Raw genomic sequence first — 20258 nt, 5'->3', positions numbered from 1 at the left:
GACATGCTCAAAATTTAAGCCTTTGAAAAATATACAAACAAGTGTTAAACAAATGGGGCTCCCTGTACACTGGAATGTGGTCATGTAAAGACTCACCATACTTACAGGGAAGGGTGGTGACCATCACTCTACCTGCTGACGTTACCCTATGGCCTTCCGTTCCTTGCTGGGGAGATCATTCACCAAACTCTTTGATGATACCTCATGGAGTAAGAAGGATGAGATGCAGTTACTCTTTACACACTAATAAAAGTACTGGCAGCCATCTGTGGGCCTCAATCCTAATGGTTCTGTTCTCCAGGTGTAAGTGCCCAAACGTATTGTGTTAACAGTTGGACTCAACTCCTCTTAAACAGAGAATTGTCTTTGGGAAACTCTCTAGGTGAGCTGCTTGGAGTAGATGGTGGACCCTAGTTGCATTAATGTGAGCATAAACCCGTACTATAAAAAGAAAATAGCTAAATTGCTCTGGCCAAGGCCAGGAGGGAAGTTTGGTTTGTTCTAACCTAGAGAGTCATTTGGAGCAATATAAAGCAATGACAAGAAGACAAAGAGATGGGGTGGAATGACCATGTATTCACTGCTATGGTGAGATGACCAAGACACAGGATGAGAGTTGTTTAGGTGGGTATAAACATTTCCCTTCTATATCTGCATGCATCCTGTCCCCCTGCACCAACATAAAGTCTGATCCATCTCAAAGTGTGCGTGGCCTTGTTAACTTAGTAGAAGTCAAAGAGGTTGATTGTCACTTTTAGGCATACATGGTCGGGAGTAGAGGCTGTGTGGGTGGAAGCAGGACCATGGAACCAGAGATGGCTTTGAGAACATTCACCTTTCTCCTGGAACCTGCATTAATCTTGGAAAGGTCTTTGGACTTTCATAGTTTATGCAGATCTCAAGGATCTTATAGAAAGTGAATGACATCTGAGTTACACAAAAACCAAGAGAGAAAAATTATTCCCCTTAAACCAGAGTAATAGGGAGGCTTGATAAAATCTACACTGAATCCTTACTTTTGACTCTTATTTTCTAGCTACTTCAATAATAGAGGAACAGAAAGTAGGAATTTAATTTATAATTTACATCCTTCAAATACGTTTTCCATAGGTGGTACCAAATAATGGATTTACTTTGTTTCGGCAGCTAAGAACTGAAGATGGAGAAAGATTGGAATAAAATATCCCCCAATTTTAAAGGTAGTTATCTATAACTGGTGTGATCATGAATTTTTTTTTTATTTTATACCTTATGAATTTTACAAATCAGACAAAATGTGAATTATGTGTACTATTGTTTTTTAATTCAAATGTATATAAAAGTAGAAAAAAAATAGTATCAATGAACCTCCTTGAACCCATTGCCCGCTTCAAATTATCAATTCTCAGCTCTTTAGTTTCATTGTTTCTTTCTCCACCCCTTTTTTTTGCCAAAATTTTTTTTTTTTTTTTTTTGGTACACGGGCCTCTCACTGTTGTGGCCTCTCCCATCGCGGAGCACAGCGGCCATGGCTCACGGGCCCAGCCGCTCCGTGGCATGTGGGATCTTCCCGGACCGGGGCACGAACCCGTGTCCCCTGCATCGGCAGGTGGACTCTCAACCACTGCGCCACCAGAGAAGCCCTTGCCAAAATCTTTTGAAGCAAGTCTTACTTTATCTGTAAATACTATAGTATATATAACTAACACATAAGAAACTTTAAAAAAGAAAACCACAATAGTATTATCAGACCCAACAAAATTAACACTAATTCCTGTCATCTAATTTTTGTGTTCAGCTAATTATGATTGTCTTGAAAAAGTATTTTTTTTTTGAAAAAGTATTTTTTTGACAATTCATCAGCACCCAAATAAGTTCCACAAATGCACCTGCACAGTATTTCTTTTTTTTTTTTTAAAGAAGATGTTGGGGGTAGGAGTTTAGTAATTTATTTATTTATTTTTGCTGTGTTGGCTCTTCGTTTCTGTGCGAGGGCTTTCTCTAGTTGTGGCCAGTGGGGGCCACACTTCATCGCGGTGCGCGGGCCTCTCATTATCGCGGCCTCTCTTGTTGCGGAACACAGGCTCCAGACGCCCAGGCTCAGTAGTTGTGGCTCACGGGGCTGGTTGCTCCGCGGCATGTGGGATCCTCCCAGACCAGGGCTCGAACCCGTGTCCCCTGCATTAGCAGGCAGATTCTCAACCACTGCACCACCAGGGAAGCCCACACACTATGTGTCTTAAGGCTTGTTACTGAGATAAAAATTCTCCCTGTGCATTTCTTCCCACACGTGCTATTTTTGTGTGACTTGTCCAGTAGAATTTTCCACTCTGGATTTGGCTCTTTATATCCTTATAATGTCAGTTAGCTTGTTTTCCTCTATTGCCCATATCTCTCATAAGCTTATAGATATAGAGGCTTTATTAGATTCACATTTGGGCTGCTTTATGGGTGGGACTGTGCAGTTCTACATACATCACATTAGAGGCACACAATGCTTGTTCTACATTTAATTATGTTATGACTGACCAGTTGGTTCAAGTGGCGTCAGCTTGATACAACCATTGTATAGTTTTCTATCAACCTTTCACTGAGTAGTTCGAGCAGCCATTATTTCCTTGGTGGTTACAAAATGGTGTTTCTCATTTCTATTATTTATCCTGCACTATTAGATCAGATCTATTAAAAATTACTCCTCATCCATTGTCTGGCTAGTTAATATTATTTAGTGCTATCTATTGCTGCACAATAATTTACCTCAGAGCTTAATGGCTTAAAGCAATAATAAACATTTATTATAATGACTCATAATAAGTCACTGTGTTTTCAGGCTTTGTCACCTGAAAACTCATCCTCTATCCCACTGCCCCAGGGACTAGATGAAATACAGTGTGACTATTATTAAAACTGTTCAGTGGATAGGATCATTTAACCCTTAAATTTAATAATTTAAGGAAGGCAGAAGTCATAAACTGTCATTCCAGAATCTCCTATTATTTGCACAAGTCAGCCTACTCAGGTGGGAGGAGACTGCAGGAGGATGTGTCTACCATAGACAAGAATCCCCGTGGGCTGCTTGGAAGCTGGCTACCATTCCTGCAATACGGTCTTGATAGGAAAAGAAGGTTGAACGCTTCCTCTTTATCAAACTGCAGAATAAGTGAGTGGTGCACTCGCAACCTCTAGGGAGACAAGTTTCTTTTCCTCCCTTGGTGGGGGTGGGTGGAGTATCGTAACAACTATGTACATTTACGTACTGGCATGTTTAAAGCCATCATAGACATTATTCTGTGTATTTCTGAAGTCATCCCATCTTTGGTCAGTGGGAGTCTCCTTAAGCTGGCTCCTGTCTTCTTTTTCAACGGCCCTAGTAGTCTTTGATATCTCTCACTTTCAGGCACAAGAAGACATCCAGGCTTATAGCATACATTTCCTACCCCAGATTTGAATGTCCAAGTCTCCAAGAAGTCCTGATTTATTTTTAGTGGAAAATGGCATTTGGAGATGACAATTTTGACACTAGAGCTAGTCATTGCTGCTGGGTTATTATTGTTTCTAGGTTACTTTAGTGGACATAGCTAAGGAATAAGTTTTTTAGAAAGAGAAAATTAAGTCATGAATTCATATGTTATTTCTAGTTCAAAATAAAGACGAAAAGATTCTTACTTCTTTCATTTTATGTCTATATCTCTTGTCTCTTATGCTAAAGATCTTTGTTCCTAATGATATTAACATAATTAGTAAATATTAACATAATTACTAATTTTGTTTATATCCATCCATCTAGCCAGCTGTCTAGAATCTTGCTATCTAGCTATTTTTATCTGTAGTTCCAAAATAACAATAACAGTGCTACCACTAATATCAAGACCACAGGATGCAATTTAGGATAGCTTTATGATTCTTTTTGTCCTTAGACTGTAACCCACTGTACAGCTGAAATACTTTAAAAAATCAATTGAATTAAATCTCTATACTTGGTTATGGCACCAACTTGAAATATGGTTAAATTCATTTATTTTCTTATTTTCTTTCAATGTTTAAGAATTACTCTTTTTCATTTTTTGATTTACCAGGTGAAACATTTACCTAGTCCCCAGGAAACTGTAAAGCAAATTGTATTTTGAAAAGCCTAGCTTTCATCCTATCACTTTCCCTTGTTCTCTTCCTCATTCTATAAGTAACTATCTATAATTTTTTTCTGTAATCTTCCTTTCTTAAAAAAATAATGAGCATATGTGTAATGTGTATCTATATGTATATACTTATATCTATTTATCTACATCTAACTATCATTCCCTCTTCTTACATGTTTCTTTACCCTTTATTCACCTAATGTATCCTGAGGATCACTCCATAGCAACAGATAAGCTTTATAGCTGCAGAGTCCTCCACTGTTCAGCTTTACAATCTAGGGATGAACATCTTTTGCTTTAACAAATAAAGTTTGCTCTAGTAAACTGCAGTGCCTGTTTCTCTACAGCCTCACCACTAGATGAGTCAATTTTTTTTTAGCTCTTTGCTAATCTCATAGTTAAGAAATACTCTCCGTCTTAACTTGGAACCCCTAGAAAACAGAGACTAAAAGCAATTCCAAGGAAATAAGGAACCCTCTGGCAAGTAAGCAAGAGTGAGGGAAAAGCAAAGTGGGGGGAAAGGAGGAAAAACTAATGCAGGGTAGTGAGTTACCAAGCTAGCTACATGCAGTTGGTTGCTTGGTAAGGGGAGTGTTTCTCCAGAGGCTGGACAGGGTGATACAATTAATCTGAGTATATTGCAGGGAAAAAAATTATAGCAGGAACAGATAGGTTGACATCCAGTCATGATACACCCTGCATGACAGATTAAAGGATTTACACTGTGTTGCTTTGGCAATGAAAAACAACATTTTGGGTGGGAAAGTGATAGGAGCAAAGAGGCTTTTAGGAGGAGACACCCTGGATTAGAGTAAGGAGAGTTTAGGCAACAGGACACTACTTGGCAAACAATCACATAGTCCAGCAGGGGAGTGCTGGAAAACAGGACTAAGCACTGTTGGATGAAATGTACAGAAGCAAGGAATTCTTAATTTGGAGAGTTTGGGGGTCGCTCTGATTGGGATCTAGGGGATTGGGATCTAGGGAGTTTGTAAACCTCTAAAATGTTATGTAAATTTTGTGTCCTAAGTATGTTCATTCTCAGGGGAAAGAATTTTTAGCTTTCACCTGATTCTTAAAGGCATCTGTGAGCCAATAATTAGGAAACCCTGGGTCACTGAGCTTTTGTGTTCACTGATCAGTTTATGTTGTAAGTATACCTCATTTATGAACTTAGTATAAATCTCTGATGATTCACATTTTATATCCACATTCTCTGAATTCCTATTGTACTTACTGTCTGTGCTGCTCAGTTTTACATCTAGCTTGGTTTTCTAAGATTTGCTTTTCTTACACTGTACTTTTCTCAAAGGAACTCATCTGCATATTGCCCTCAGTCACTGTCAAAATATGATTTTAGGGTTAAGCAAAGTGCAACTTAAATGAAGTAAAATCTGCTTAAGAACACATTGTATCAGGGTGGGGGGTGGAGGGTGGGATGAACTGGGAGATTGGGTTTGACATATATACACTAATATGTATAAAATAGATAACTAATAAGAACCTGCTGTATAGTACAGGGAACTCCACTTTGCTGTACAGTAGAAAGTAACACAATATTGTAAAACAACTGTACCCCAATTAAAAAGCAAACAAACAACAAAAAAAGGAACACATTGTACCAAACATGTGAACATATAGGGCTAAGTTAGAACTAAAGAAAAAAGGTTTTTCAAACCTTGGCTACCTACTAACAACAGCAATAGTTTATTATGTTTTTCCTGTTGCATCAGAGTTCATCCCAAGAGCACAAAGGCCTTACTGGGATGTAATACTGCCTTATTATCCTCCTCTCATTGGAGACATTGCATTCGAATGCAGCTGGGTCTGTGTGTGCTGACGTATTTGGAGCAGGAAAGCAGGGCTTTGTTCAGTCTGCTGGAGCCCAGCGCCGGGTCCAGCCTCATCAGACCCCACCCCTCCTTACTTGGCGTGGGAACAATGCCTCCCACCCCCAGCTGTGAGGCATAGAACTACAGGGCAGCATTCTGAGTTCTTTTAAAAAGTTTTTATACCATTAAGCTGTGCATTGTTGAGACATTTTGACCACCTTTCAGATTTAGCTTTTAAAATTGATTCCAAACACTGAAATTTATGCCTCTGGGTTAGGACTTGCCTCTTGAGCATTTAAAAAGTATTTTATTATGTACATTAGTTATTTTTCAGGAAAAGACTGAACTTTAGTTTTGAATTGTCTGTAATGTTACCTAGAAATTCAATTTAATATTACTCTGCTTTGGGTGAAAAAGCATAGAGTCATATAAAATTAAGAGCCTGGGACTAGGTCAAGGATAGAGGAAAACTTCTTAAACACTATTGAAAAGTATGTTACAAAACCACATCTTTGGGCTTCCCTGGTGGTGCAGTGGTTGAGAGTCTGCCTGCCGATGCAAGGGGACACGGGTTTGTGCCCCGGTCCGGGAAGATCCCACATGCCGCCGAGCGGCTAGGACTGTGAGCCATGGCCACTGAGCCTGCGCGTCCGGAGCCTGTGTTCCACAACGGGAGAGGCCACAACAGTGAGAGGCCTGCGTACCGCAAAAAAACAAACAAAAAAAACCAAACACATCTTTTTCCTTTAAAAAGAGGATTCTTATTGAGATTAGAACAGAATTACAAAAACTGTCAAAAAGAATAAAATTCTCCTTAAACTTCTGCTGTTACTGGAGCTAAATGTCCATGAGTGGAAACATTAATATTTTTAAATAGTTCTATTGAGGTGTAGTTTACATACAATACATTCATGTCTTTTAAGTTCAGGGAGCCATAATTTTAATGTCATTATATAATAGTCACAAGAGCTATTTCTGACTCTACAGTAATGCTTCACATGTAGTTAATATACTAAGTATTTTGTTGTTATATCAATAAGATGATCCCAAACATTGGTCAGAATTTTGGTGAGAAAGACTTTGGGATCTTGTTAGGAAATGTGTCAGTGGTATCACTCCCGTTGTACATTATTACTCAAGTCTACTCTTTATTCAGATCAAGACTCTCGTGTTAGGCTGTGAGACACAACTTTCCACCCACACAGGAACTCATGAAATCTCCAGGGTATGTGTTATCAGGGAAGGTACTTCCAACTTGGAGAAAATACAAAATGCCATTTGAAGGTATATCTTTAACATTGTTTTTTACATCCAGCAGATAAAAAGCTTTTGTTACATTATCTTAAAAATGGTCCTTACTATTTACGTTCTGTAGAGAATATTGACTCAGACACTGAAGATTTGGTTTTGGGTCCTGTGGAACTACTTACAAGGCTCTCGGGCCTCATCTTGGTTCTCTCGTAATCTCTGGGGCTTAGTGTCCCATCAGTGATATTGGGACCAGGATAGTTGCCCTGACTAATTTAGAGAGTTTTAATTAGGAGCAATGGAAATGATGTAAGGAAAAATTCTTTGTTAGCCACAAAGTGCTGGTCAATTGTAAGGTATTACTTTTGTTATCACAAATCAAGAAAATGTTCTTTATTAATCAAAATCATTTGCAAATAGTTCTAAGTATCTATCTGAAACTTGAGTCCCCCTAAAACCGAGCTCCTCTGCTGAGCTTGTAGTTCAACTCTCTATCCAACATGTTGTTCCCTTTCTTGTCCAATCCTATTCCCCTCAAGATTGAGGAGTATCAAAGAAAAGGGGATTAAACTGAGCAGGACACTGTGGGGCCCTTCTGGGGCCCAAAACCTTTCCATGTCCCTTGTTTCTTGCTTGTAGGAAAAAGACTTTCAGTCTCTTTGGCCTCCCCTGAGTTCCAAAGGATAGATTCAAAGAGTTACTAATTAGGAGAGTGAGGAGATGCAGAAAGAAGCAACAGTGCAGGATAGGGCAGGGTCCTGGTTCTTCCTTGGGTGATATACATAACAACCTGACACATGTCTCTGAGTTCTTCTACAGGAACTAAGGCTCCCACCCAGGTGGAGGATGGTAACTCCAGGCTGAGCACAAGCATGGGGACCCAGACTGGTTGGAACCAGAAAGCCAATGACTGAGATACCTGGGACACCACCCTGTTACCTCACCACCAACCAATCAGAAGAAAGTCACACACCCTGCAGCCCTCCCACAAATTTTGCCTGTAAAAATTCTTACCCCAAAATTGATTTTGGCAGGTGAGAGGACCTTGGTTCTTGTCTTCTCTGGAGAAAGAATTCCACAAAGAGACCAAGGTTATAAGGCAGAGTTTATTAGAAGCACAGTACCTGTGGGAGAGTGCACCAAGAAGCAGTTTATTTAGGGCAGGAGTGAAAGTTACACACTTGGAGAAGAAGAGCATGGATGTCCTTGAGAGTGAGGAACACATGATAGGGACAGCCTAGGTTGTTAATATGGGGTTAATCTTCCAGATTTAGAAGAGGGTGCCTCCCCTTTCCCTCCCCTGTGATCACATTGTCTGCAGTTTCTTATTTGGGCTTCCACCAGGCCCCATTTTGACTCTTTCCCATGAGCACATAAGCGAAAACCCACAGGGTGGAGGTGGGTAAAAACTGCAATGCTAATGATATTATAATGATATTACAATGTGTCCAAGGCTACTAGAGGATAGCTAGAGATGCCCTCTGTGTGTGTGTCAGTCTGGGAAATCTCCTTGACCACAAGAATGTGGAGGCTGAGGTGGTCCTCCTCATCTTTCCTCTGTTTAGGGCTCATCATACTAATAGTAGTTTATCTCAAAGGGTCAGCATGAAACCTGCTGCAACAGATTAACCTGAAGCCTATCTATCTCTTACCGCAAAGTGCATGCTCCACAATTCTCATGGTCAGAGTTTCTTGCTCAGATGTTACAGATTTTCTGTTTTAGATGCCATTTCTCCTTGTGTCATGGCCTCATTTAGTGCAAAACTGGGAGATGGCTTTGCCTTCTGCCTAATGTCTATATATAAGGAGGCTGTTCTTGGACCTGGCTCCAGCTTTCCTGCCTCCAAACCATTGGAGAGTTTGGGCATTTTGAGCATGAGCTGCCCGTTCTCCTTGCTTGGCCTTTGCAATAAACCTTTCTCTGCTCCAAACTTGGGTGTTTCCGTTTGTTTGGCCTCCATGTGCATCGGGCACACGAACTTGGGTTGACAACATATCTAAACTTGGTGCTATATATTCAGGATAGACACATGTGGCTCTGAAATGGACACCTGTAGGGCCTTTGTTCCATAGGGATAATGAAGAGCTGGGATGGATCTCCTGCCTTCACCTTCAACTCCATGTGCTTTCTTCCTGCCACTTCCCATTCTGAATTATTACATTCTTTATTATTAGCAGTTTATTTATGATCACATTAAAAAATAACAAGAACACCTAGTAAGTCACCTGAAGAATGACCATATTTCTTTAGATAAAATGAGGTAAATTTGTGCCTCTAAATAAGGTTAAAAATAAATAATTAATTAAGCTTAGTTATGGGACAAATAGACTGCATAAGTTGCAAAGCAAGTAAAAAGTTTTGGTAAAAATTGTAAATAAGTAAAGATAAAATCGTAATGGTAAAGCTAATGCCAAAAAATATTGTTTCCTGATGGTGGCATCAGAAGCCTCAGGGCTTGTCCCTAGCACCTCCATGGACTTGATCAAGCTATCCATGTTTTTCTTAAAAATTTCCCATAAAATTCAGCTAACAGTTTTAACATATTACAAAGCACATTAGGTATCTTGGACATCCCGAAACATAGCAAGCTTATTCATACTTGGTTTGGATTAATTTAGACTTGACTCCCTACAAGCCCTCCTGCCACAATCTCATATTCAGTAGATCACAAAACACCATGAATATTTCTCTACAATATCTTCTAAATTAATTTTTTTGTTTCCTTATCTATGGTTATTTTGGATTTCCAAATCTGTCTCCCAGTAACTCCCCAATATACCCATCCTGCAAAGGGATGTTGAGATAACTTGCATACATCTGTCTTTACCATGGCCCTTTCCTGCTCAGGAACTGTCTGCATCTCATTCTTGATATAAATCAAATCTGTTACCTTTCATGTAAGTTTTGCATCCTTCTATACTTCCTCTGTCCCATTTCTCATAGCCAATCAGTAGACTATCCAGTTTAGTCAATTTGGCTTCATTAATGTGAGCATGGGGTCACTGTGCTTGTCCTTCCATTTGTATGTTTGCTTAGAACTTTTGGAACTAAGATTCCTTCTACTTTTTCATTGATTCATTAATTGAATGAATACTTAATGAATGCCTGTTCCATGCTAGGCACTCTTCTAGGTATGAAGATACACTGGTACTATGAGAGATCAGGCCCATTCTCAGGGAAAAATAATAGCCAATATATAAACGAACAATAAATAAACAAAATAGGACAATGATATATTATGGAGAAAGTAAAATATGATAATGTGATAGAGAATGATCGGAGGGAGGGATAGTTTTGGGCTGGTCTAAGGGAGTCCCATTCTGAGGAGGTGAGACAATGGCAAGAAGGAGGCAGCCGGATGGAGACTGAAGGCGAAGGTCCTCCAGCTGGAAGACATAGCGTGAAGGTCTAGAAACAGAAATGAGCTTGGTGTGTTCAAAAGATAAAAGTAGGTTAACTGTAGTGAGTGAGGAGGAAGAGAGATGGTCTGAGGGGGGCGGGGCCAGATCATGTAGGGCTTTATAGCTCATGAGGAAGGGTTTAATTATTTTTACATGTCCTGAGAAGTCACTGGAGTGCTTTTGGTAAGAAACAGGAAGATCTAGTGACCATCTCCTCCCCCCGCGTCCTATGTGCTTTCTCTCCAGCCCAAGGTACAGTGATGATCAGTTCTTTGAACTTTGCACTTTGTTTTTGATCATCTTCTAGTGTGGAGGGGAACTGTTTGGGGCTTTCTAAACTACGTGTGCTCTCCCCTGTCTTCCAGGGGAGCCTCTGATTCCCCACTGCCCCTCTCTTTGCAATCAGCCAGTGTTAGCAGTGAGTCATACCTTCTGATGTGTCCTGGGAGAAAAACTTTGACAATTCAGTTTTCTATCCAATCTCACGCGTGTATGAGACATAGAAATGTATGAGTAGCCACAGTGGAAGGAACTGAAGGACAGAGAGCTTCCTTCCTCTTTATTTGGTGTATTCCCGGAGCCCGTCATATACCACTTATGCACGAGGACATGCTCAACGAAGTAACTTATTTATAAGACAACATTCCTTTGTTTATTTTCTTCCCACCCAACAGACTCACATTTTGTTTTATATTAAAGTAGTTCAGAAACCAAACTGTACAGCTTTGCTGGGGTCCACCTAGAGAGGAGAGGCTCCTTTCTAAGGGAGCCCAAACCCAAATATAAAAGCAAATCACAAATGTGAGCCCTTGTAAACCCTTGTAAGGCGAACCTCTCTGGCAACACTCTCAACACCATGAATTTAAGATAGTCTATTTTTTCCTGTAATGAGATGTAGTGATTCAGTTTCATTATCATAAATGCTGTGCTGATCCATTTCTAGTTGCCTTTATCTGTCCCCCAGTCATCTAGCAAGTCTCCATAAAAATATTTTAAATAAGTGTCAGTTTGTGTTCCTAGTTTGCGCGAGTAGAGGACCAGGTAGAATGCAAACAACTTGCCACATTCTTTCCTAATAATGTCACACTTACTAAACAGTCGATCCCTGCTCCACACACGTGCCACCGTTGCCACATTTCATCAAGCGACAGGGAGAAGCATCACACTGGCCAACGCTGCGCCCAGCATTTGGGTGGCCCTCAGGCGTCCCCAGGCTTCTGAAATGGCCATTCTTCTTAGTGCGAACTTGCAAAGTAAAAATACAACCTTGAAAAGAGAAAAAAATACTTCAGTTTAAAAAATGGAAGAAATGGATAAAACAAGAAGACAATTATTTTTCATTTTTAAAGGAACATTTTTCAAAATAAAGTAATACATGTTAATTTAATGAAAAGAAAAACAGAAGCACAGGGTGAAAAATAAAGTTATCTACCATATCACCACTCCAGAGAAAACAGTTACTAACATTTTGAGAAATATATATATATATATATATATATATATATATATGCATACACACATATACATACATATACAGAGTTTTTTCTATGCTTAGTTGTATTTTCTTTTAAACAAAAGTAGGATCTTGCATGAAATATTTAAAATATATATTGTACCAAAAATTTGTAGAGCATAAATACCTTTAACTCTTTTCTCATAGCATTAACTATTTTTAAATGATAGCATAATAGTCTCTTAGATCATAATATACTTAAATTTCAATTATTGAACTATTGACTCATTTCTTTTTTTTGGTATTAAAAATAATGCTATAAGAAATTTATTACATGTATACCATGTGCATTTGCTAAGTATTTCCTTAGTATACATTTCCAGAAGGAAAACTACTAGGGTAACAGATATGGGTGCTTTGCAGCATGCCCAAGTGTCATGGATATTTTGCACAGTTATGTCTCCCGCACCAAACACAGGGACACCTGCCTCTTCACAGGCACCACAATGCAAGACTTTATTGTCTGCTTTATTTTTAAAGGAAATAAATAATAAAATGCCTTTGCTATTTTTATTTTTTAAGATCTTTATCGGAGTACAATAAAGTACAACATTGCTTTACAATGTGGTGTTAGTTCCTGCTGTATAAAAAAGTGAATCAGCTATAAGTATACATATATTCCCATATCCCCTCCTTCTTGCATCTCCCTCCCACCCTCCATATCCCACCACTCTAGGTGGTCACAAAGCACCAAGGTGATCTCCCTGTGCTATGCAGCTGCTTCCCACTAGCTATCGATTTTGCATTTGGTACTGTATATAGGTTAATGCTACTCTCTCACATCGTCCCAGCTTACACTTCCCCCTCCCTGTGTCCTCAAGTCCATTCTCTGCATCTGTGTCTTTATTCCTGTCCTGCCCCTAGGTTTGTCAGAACCATTTTTCTTTTTTTTTAGATTCCATATATATGTGTTAACATACGGTATTTGTTTTCCTCTTTCTGATTTACTTCACTCTGTATGACAGACTCTAGGTCCATCTACCTCACTACAAATAACTCAATTTTTTTCGTTTTATGGCTGAGTAATATTCCATTGTATATATGTGTCACATCTGCTTTATCCCTTCATCCGTCAATGGACATTTAGGTTGCTTCCATGTCCTGGCTATTGGAAATAGTGTGCAATGAACATTATGGTACATGACTCTTTTTTTTTTTTTTGCACGGGCCTCTCACTGTTGTGGCCTCTCCCGTTGCGGAGCCCAGGCTCCGGATGCACAGGCTCAGCGGCTATGGCTCATGGGCCCAGCCACTCCGCGGCATGTGGGATCTTCCCGGACTGGGGCATGACCCTGTGTCCCCTGCATCAGCAGGCCGACTCTCAATGACTGCGCCACCAGGGAAGCCCTACATGACTCTTTCTGAATTATGGTTTTCTCAGGGTATATGCCCAGTAATGGGATTGCTGGGTCATATGGTAGTTCTATTTGTAGTTTTTTAAGGAACCTCCATATTGTTCTCCATAGTGGCTATATCAATTTACATTCCCACCAACAGTGCAAGAGGGTTCCCTTTTCTCCATACCCTCTCCAGCATTTATTGTTTGTAGACTTTTTGATGATGTCTATTCTAAGCAGTGTGAAGTGATATCTCATTGTATTTTTGATTTGCATTTCTCTAATAATTAGTGATGTTGAACATCTTTTCATGTGTTTGTTGGTCATCTGTATGTCTTCTTTGGAGAAATGTTCATTTATATCTTCCATCTACTTTTTTGATTGGGTTGATTTTTTGATATTGAGCGGCATTAACTGCTTGTATACTTTGGAGATTACTCCTATGTCAGTTGCTTCATTTTGCAAATATCTTCTCCCATTCTGAGGGTTGTCTTTTCATCTTATTTATGGTTTCTTTGCTGTGCAAAAGCTTTTAAGTTTCATTAGATCTCATTTGTTTATTTTTGTTTTGATTTCCATTTCTCTAGGAGGTGGGTCAAAAAGGATCTTGCTATGATTTATGTCATGGAGTGTTCTGCCTATATTTTCCTCTAAGAGTTTTATAGTCTCTGGCCTTACATTTAGGACTGTAATCCATTTTGAGTTTATTTTTGTATACAGTGTTAGGGAGTGTTCTAATTTCATTCTTTTACATGTAGCTGTCCAGTTTTCCCAGCACCACTTATTGAAGAGGCTGTCTTCTCTCCATTGTATATTTTTGCCTCCTTTATTGAAAATAAGGTGATCATATGTGTGTGGGTTTATCTCTGAGCTTTCTAACCTTTTCCATTGATCTATATTTCTGTTTTTGTGTCAGTACCATACTGTCTTGATGACTGTAGCTTTGTAGTATAGTCAGAAGTCAGGGAGCCAGATTCCTCCAGATCCATTATTCTTTCTCAAGATTGCTTTGGCTACTCCTGGTCTTTTGTGTTTCCATACAAATTGTGAATTTTTGGGCTCTAGTTCTGTGAAAACTGCCAGTGGTAGTTTGATAGGGATTGCATTGAATCTGTAGATTGCTTTGGGTAATATAGTCATTTTCACAATGCTGATTCTTCCAATCCAAGAATATGGTATATCTCTCCATCTGTTTGTATCATCTTTAATTTCTTTCATCAGCGCCTTATAATTTTCTGCATACAGGTCTTTTGTCTCCTTAGGTAGGTTTATTTCTAGGTGTTTTATTCTTTTTGTTGCAATGGTAAATAGGAGTGTTTGCCTAATTTCTCTTTCAGATTTTCCATCATTTATGTATAGGAATGCAAGAGATTTCTGTGCATTAATTTTGTATCCTGCTACTTTACCAAATTCACTGATTAGCTCTAGTAGTCTTCTGGTAGCATCTTTGGGATTCTCTATGTATAGTATCATGTCATCTGCAAACAGTGACAGTTTTTCTTCTTTTCCAATTTGGATTCGTTTTATTTCTTTTTCAAGATGCTTGATATGACTTCAATTTTCTTAAATTGACTGAGGCTTGATTTGTGACCCAATATGATATCCTAGAGAATTTTCCATGAGCACTTGAGAAGAAAGTATATCCTGTTGTTTTTGGATGGAATGTCCTATAAATATCAATTAAGTCCATCTTGTTTAATGTACCATTTAAAGCTTGTGTTTCCTTATTTATTTTCATTATGGATGATGTGTCCACTGGTGAAAGTGAGGGAGTAAAGTCCCATACTATTATTGTGTTACTCTCGATTTCCCCTTTTATGGCTGCTAGCATTTGCCTTATATATTGAAGTGTCCTATGTTGGATGCATAAATAATTACAGTTGTTATATCTTCTTCTTGGATTTATCCCTTGATCATTATGTAGTTTCCTTCTTTGTCTCTTGTAATAGTCTTTATTTTAAAGTCTATTTTGCCTGATATGAGAATTGTTACTCCAGCTTTCTTTGATTTCCTTTTGTATGGAATATCTTCTTCCATCCCCTCACTTTCAGTCTGAATGTGTCCCTAGGTCTGAAGTGGGTCTCTTGTAGACAGCATATGTATGGGTCTTGTTTTTGTACCCATTCAGCCAGTCTATATCTTTTGGTTGGAGCATTTAATCCATTTACATTTAAGGTAATTATCAATATGTATGTTCCTATTACCATTTTCTTAAGCGTTTGGGGTTTGTTTTTGTAGGTCTTTTCCTTCTCTTGTTTTTCCTGCCTAGAGAAGTTCCTTTAGCATTTGTTGTAGTGCTGGTTTGGTGGTGTTGAATTCTCTTAACTATCACTCTCTGTAAAGGTCTTAATTTATCCTTCGAATCTGAATGAGATCCTTGCTCGGTAGAGTAATCTTGGTTGGTAGGTTTTTCCCTTTCAACACTTTAAATATATCTTGCCACTCCCTTCTGGCCTGTAGAGTTTCTGCTGAAAGATCAGCTGTTAACCTTATGGGGATTCCCTTGTATGTTATTTTTTGCTTTTCCCTTGCTGCTTTTAATATTTTTTCTTTGTACTTAATTTTTGATAATTTGATCAATATATGTCTTGGTGTATTTCTCCTTGGATATATCATGCATGGGACTCTCTGTGCTTCCTGAACTTGATTTACTATTTCCTTTCCCATGTTAAAGAAGTTTTCAACTATAACCTCTTCAAATATTTTCTCAGTCCCTTTTCTTTCCTCTTCTTCTTCTGAGACCCCTCTAATTCAAATGTTGGTGTGTTTAGTGTTATCCCAGATGTCTCTGAGAGTGTCCTTAATTCTTCTCGTTCTTTTTTCTTTATTCTGCTCTGTTGCAGTTATTTCATCTCTTTTATCTTCCAGGTCACTTATCAGCTCTTCTGCCTCAGGTTTTCTGCTATTGATTCCTTGTAGAGAATTTTAAATTTCATTTATTGTGTTGCTCATCGTTTTTTGTTTGCTCTTTAAATCTTCTAGTTCCTTGTTAAAACTTTCTTGTATTTTCTCCATTCTATTTCCAAGGTTTGGGATCATCTTTACTATCATTACTGTGAATTATTTTTCAGGTAGACTGCCTATTTCCTCTTCATTTGGTCCATCTGGTGGGTTTTTACCTTGCTTCTTCATCTGCTGCATATTTCTCTGCCTTCTCATTTTGTTTAATTTACTGTGTTTGGGGTCTCCTTTTCGCAGGCTGCAGGTTTGTAGTTCCCGTTGTTTTTGGTGTCTGCCCCCAGCGGGTGAGGTTGTTTCAGTGACTTGTGTAGGCTTCCTGGTGGAGGAGACTGGTGCCTGTGTTCTGGTGGTGGGGCTGGATCTTGTCTTTCTGGTGGGCAGGACCACATCTCGTCCTGTGATTTGGGGTGTCTCTGAACTTAGTATGGTTTTAGGCAGCCTCTCTGCTAATGGGTAGGGTGTTTTCCTGTCTTGCTAGTTGTTTGGCCTGGGCTATCCAGTACTGGAGCTTGCTGGCTGTTGGGTGGAGCTGGGCCTTAGCACTGAGGTGGAGATCTCTGGGAGAGCTCTTGCCGATTGATATTACGTGGGGATGGGAGGTCTCTGCTGGTCTAGTTTGCTGAACTCAGCTCTGCCACCTCAGAGACTCAGGCCTGACACCAAGCCAGAGCACCATGACCTTGCCAGTCACAAGGCTCAGAAGAAAAGGGAGAAAAAAAGAAAGAAAAATAAATAAATAAAATTATTAAAATTAAAATATATAATAATAAAAATAATTTTAAAAAAGAAGAGGGCAACCAAACCAATAAACAAATCCACCAATGATAACAAGGGCTAAACACTATACCTAAGATAAACATAAAATCAGAAACAAATCAGTTGCAGACAGCAAACCCCATGTCTACAATTGCTCCCAAAGTCCACCTCCTCAATTTGGGATGATTCGTTGTCTATTCATGTATTCCACAGATGCAGGGTACATCAAGTTGATTGTGGGGTTTTAATTCACTGCTCCTGAGGCTGCTGGGAGAAATTTCCCTTTTTCTTCTTTGTTCGCACACCTCCTGGGGTTGAGCTTTGGATTTGGCCCCAGCTCTGTGTGTAGGTTTCCCTCAGGCATCTGTTCCCACCCAGACAGGATGGGGTTAAAGCAGCGGCTGATTAGCGGGCTCTTGCTCATTCAGGCCAGGGGGAGGGAGGGGTACGGTAGTCATAATTGGAATGCAGGGTGAGGCTGCGGCAGCATAGGCTGGCATGACATTGCAACAGCTGTGTTTTCCCCCAGGGAATTTGTTCCTGGATCACAGGACCCTGGCAGTGGCGGGCTGACCAGGCTCCTGGGAGGGGAGGTGTGGATAGTGACCTGTGCTTGCACACAGGCTTCTTGGTGGCTGCAGCAGCAGCCTTAGTGTCTCATGCCCATCTCTGGTGTTCACACCGATAGTGGCAGCTTGTGCCCATCTCTGGAGCTTGTTTAGGTGGTGCTCTGAATCCCCTCTCCTCGTGCACCCTGAAACAATGGTCTCTTGCCTCTCTGGCAGGTCCAGACTTTTTCTCAGACTCCCTCCCAGCTAGCTGTAGTGCACTAACTCCTTTCAGGCTGTGTTGACACAGACAACCTCAGTCCTCTCCCTGGTGTCTGACCTCCGAAACCGGAGCCTCAGCTCCCAGTCCCCACCTGCCCTGGCAGGTGAGCAGACAAGCCTCTCAGGCTGGTGAGTGCTGGTTGGCACTGATCCTCTGTGCAGGGATCTCTCTGCTTTGCCCTCTGCACCCCTGTTGCTGTGGGCTCCTCTGTGGCTCTGAAGCTTTCTCCCCACGTCCCCCGTTTCCACCAATGAAGGGGCTTCCTAGTGTATGGAAACTTTTCCTCCTTCAAAGCTCTCTCCCAGCAGTGCAGGTCCCATCCCTATTCTTTTGTCTCTGTTTTTTCTTTTGCCATACCCAGGTACATGGGGAGTTTCTTGGCTTTTGGAAAGTCTGAGGTCTTCTGCCAGCATTCAGTAGGTCTTCTGTAAGAGTTGTTTCACATGTAGATATTTTTTCTGATGTATTTGTGGGGAGGAAGGTGATCTCCATATCTTACTCCTATGCCATCTTGAAAGTCCTCTCCTTTTGCTATTTTTAATTAGGGTTGAAAGCCTTTCAATGATTTGTCATTTATAATTTTCCCTTTAAGTTGCTTATTATTTACTGTTTTTCTCTATCTACCTTTTGTCTATACCCTGTTAAACACGTATTTGAAAGACCTTTTTATATAACGAGCACATTAGCTGTTTGTCACATATTGTAAATACTTACTCCAGTTTAATATTTGCTATTTAATTATGCTTATGGTGTTTTCTTTTTTATTTTTATGTGGAGAAGTTTATAATACTTATGTTGTCACATTTCTCTTTTTTTCTCTCAGGGATTTACCTTTGTATGTATCCTTAGAAAGTTCTTTTCCACACATATAATGTATGATCTTACTTATATGTGGAATGTAAAATTTGCTTTTTGAAGAGTGAAATGCACTCAGAGCAAAAATGTAGGTAGAGGATGGAGTCAGGTGGCTCTGGGTTCAATTACAATCTCTGTCACATAATGGCTAGATGACCCAAATCTAACTGTCAATTTTTCCACCTTTAAAATGAGAACAAATATAACTACTCCATGAGTTAAGAGGAGTAAGAAAATATACATGAACTCGTGGTATAATGCTGGCAATATGTAGGTCTTGTATTCCCTTCCACACTCTCACAAATTCACTATTTCCTTTATTAAAAAATATTTCCTTTCAGCAAAGATTGTGGGATGCTAATATTAAGTTTTTGTAGTTTTTATAATCATACTCTGAAAAAAGCTTTGTTTAAATGACTGTAATATGTATTAATGTCTGAAGTGTTCATTTAAAACAATTTCTCTTTTATATGAATAACTAAAATACTTTCGTTATGAGGAACTGCTAAAATATGTTTTTGGCTAAAAATGTAGCATTGTTATATTTAGAGAAACATTTGGCTAACACTAATAGTTATATGTGTTTATTTCATAGAGAGATGCTTCATGTCAGTCAACATAAGATACAGAGTAAAGGCAATTACAGTGGAAGCCATTTGTAGAATATATATTGTATAATTTCATTCCTATTTATACAGCAGATTAAACATAATCTGCTTAGTATAGTACCATGCACCAGGTATTCCATGTCTATATCTTGCATGTGATAAAGTGGGTATGAAAAAGACTTTTGGAGCTATGATATTGGAAAGACTGGTGAAGTTCAAAATAAGTGATAGCTTTTTCTCTGACAGTAAGAGAATTTGTAAATTATTGCAGTGAACTCATTACTCTTCTCTTATGGGCTCTAGTTTGAAAAATCTCATGGAATTAAAAAAGAGAGAGAGAGGGACAGACAGACAGAGACAGAAAAAGAAAAGTTGAAACAGCCAGAAACTGCATGTACTAATGGTATGGGGCATTTTCGGGCTGGAATAACATCTTTACAGCATTGTCAATAAATCTGAATCTATTTTATGTCCACACTACTCAGTTGAGTAATGTTTAATAATCCCTGTATCAATGAACACTAGCTGCTGTGACACTGGAATAATCGATAGATAGGATAATAGATTCCCCCATGTTCATACTAGTCAAAAGTAATTTTTAATTCTACATCAGAATTAAATAGGTCTGATGGTGAAAGTAACAGATCTTAGAACACTGATGAAAGCTATGGTTCTCCTCTCCAGAAAAATGCACACACAATTGTGTGTGTGATTTCAGGAGACTGAGACACACTGAATCTCATCCATGAACCTCAGCCTGAGAACCCTATGTCTTTAGGGAAGAGGGAAGAATCCCTCTT

At 39.3% G+C, this 20258-nt stretch overlaps 1 protein-coding gene across 1 annotated transcript in view; it reads right to left on the bottom strand.

The window, feature by feature from the left end:
- The window catches only part of EYS (EGF-like photoreceptor maintenance factor), a 1631219-nt gene that overhangs the window by 51390 nt on the left and 1559571 nt on the right, over window positions 1–20258 (bottom strand). The window contains 1 exon segment of the mRNA XM_024761621.1: window positions 11689–11863. Within this exon segment, the coding sequence (XP_024617389.1) occupies window positions 11689–11863 (175 nt within the window).

The sequence above is a fragment of the Neophocaena asiaeorientalis genome, unplaced genomic scaffold, assembly GCF_003031525.2.
Source record: "Neophocaena asiaeorientalis asiaeorientalis breed wild unplaced genomic scaffold, Neophocaena_asiaeorientalis_V1.1 scaffold169, whole genome shotgun sequence".
Classification (NCBI taxonomy): domain Eukaryota; kingdom Metazoa; phylum Chordata; class Mammalia; order Artiodactyla; family Phocoenidae; genus Neophocaena; species Neophocaena asiaeorientalis.
The sequence above is the reverse complement of the archived record's forward strand: the minus strand, read 5'-3'. Positions and strand labels throughout refer to the sequence as shown.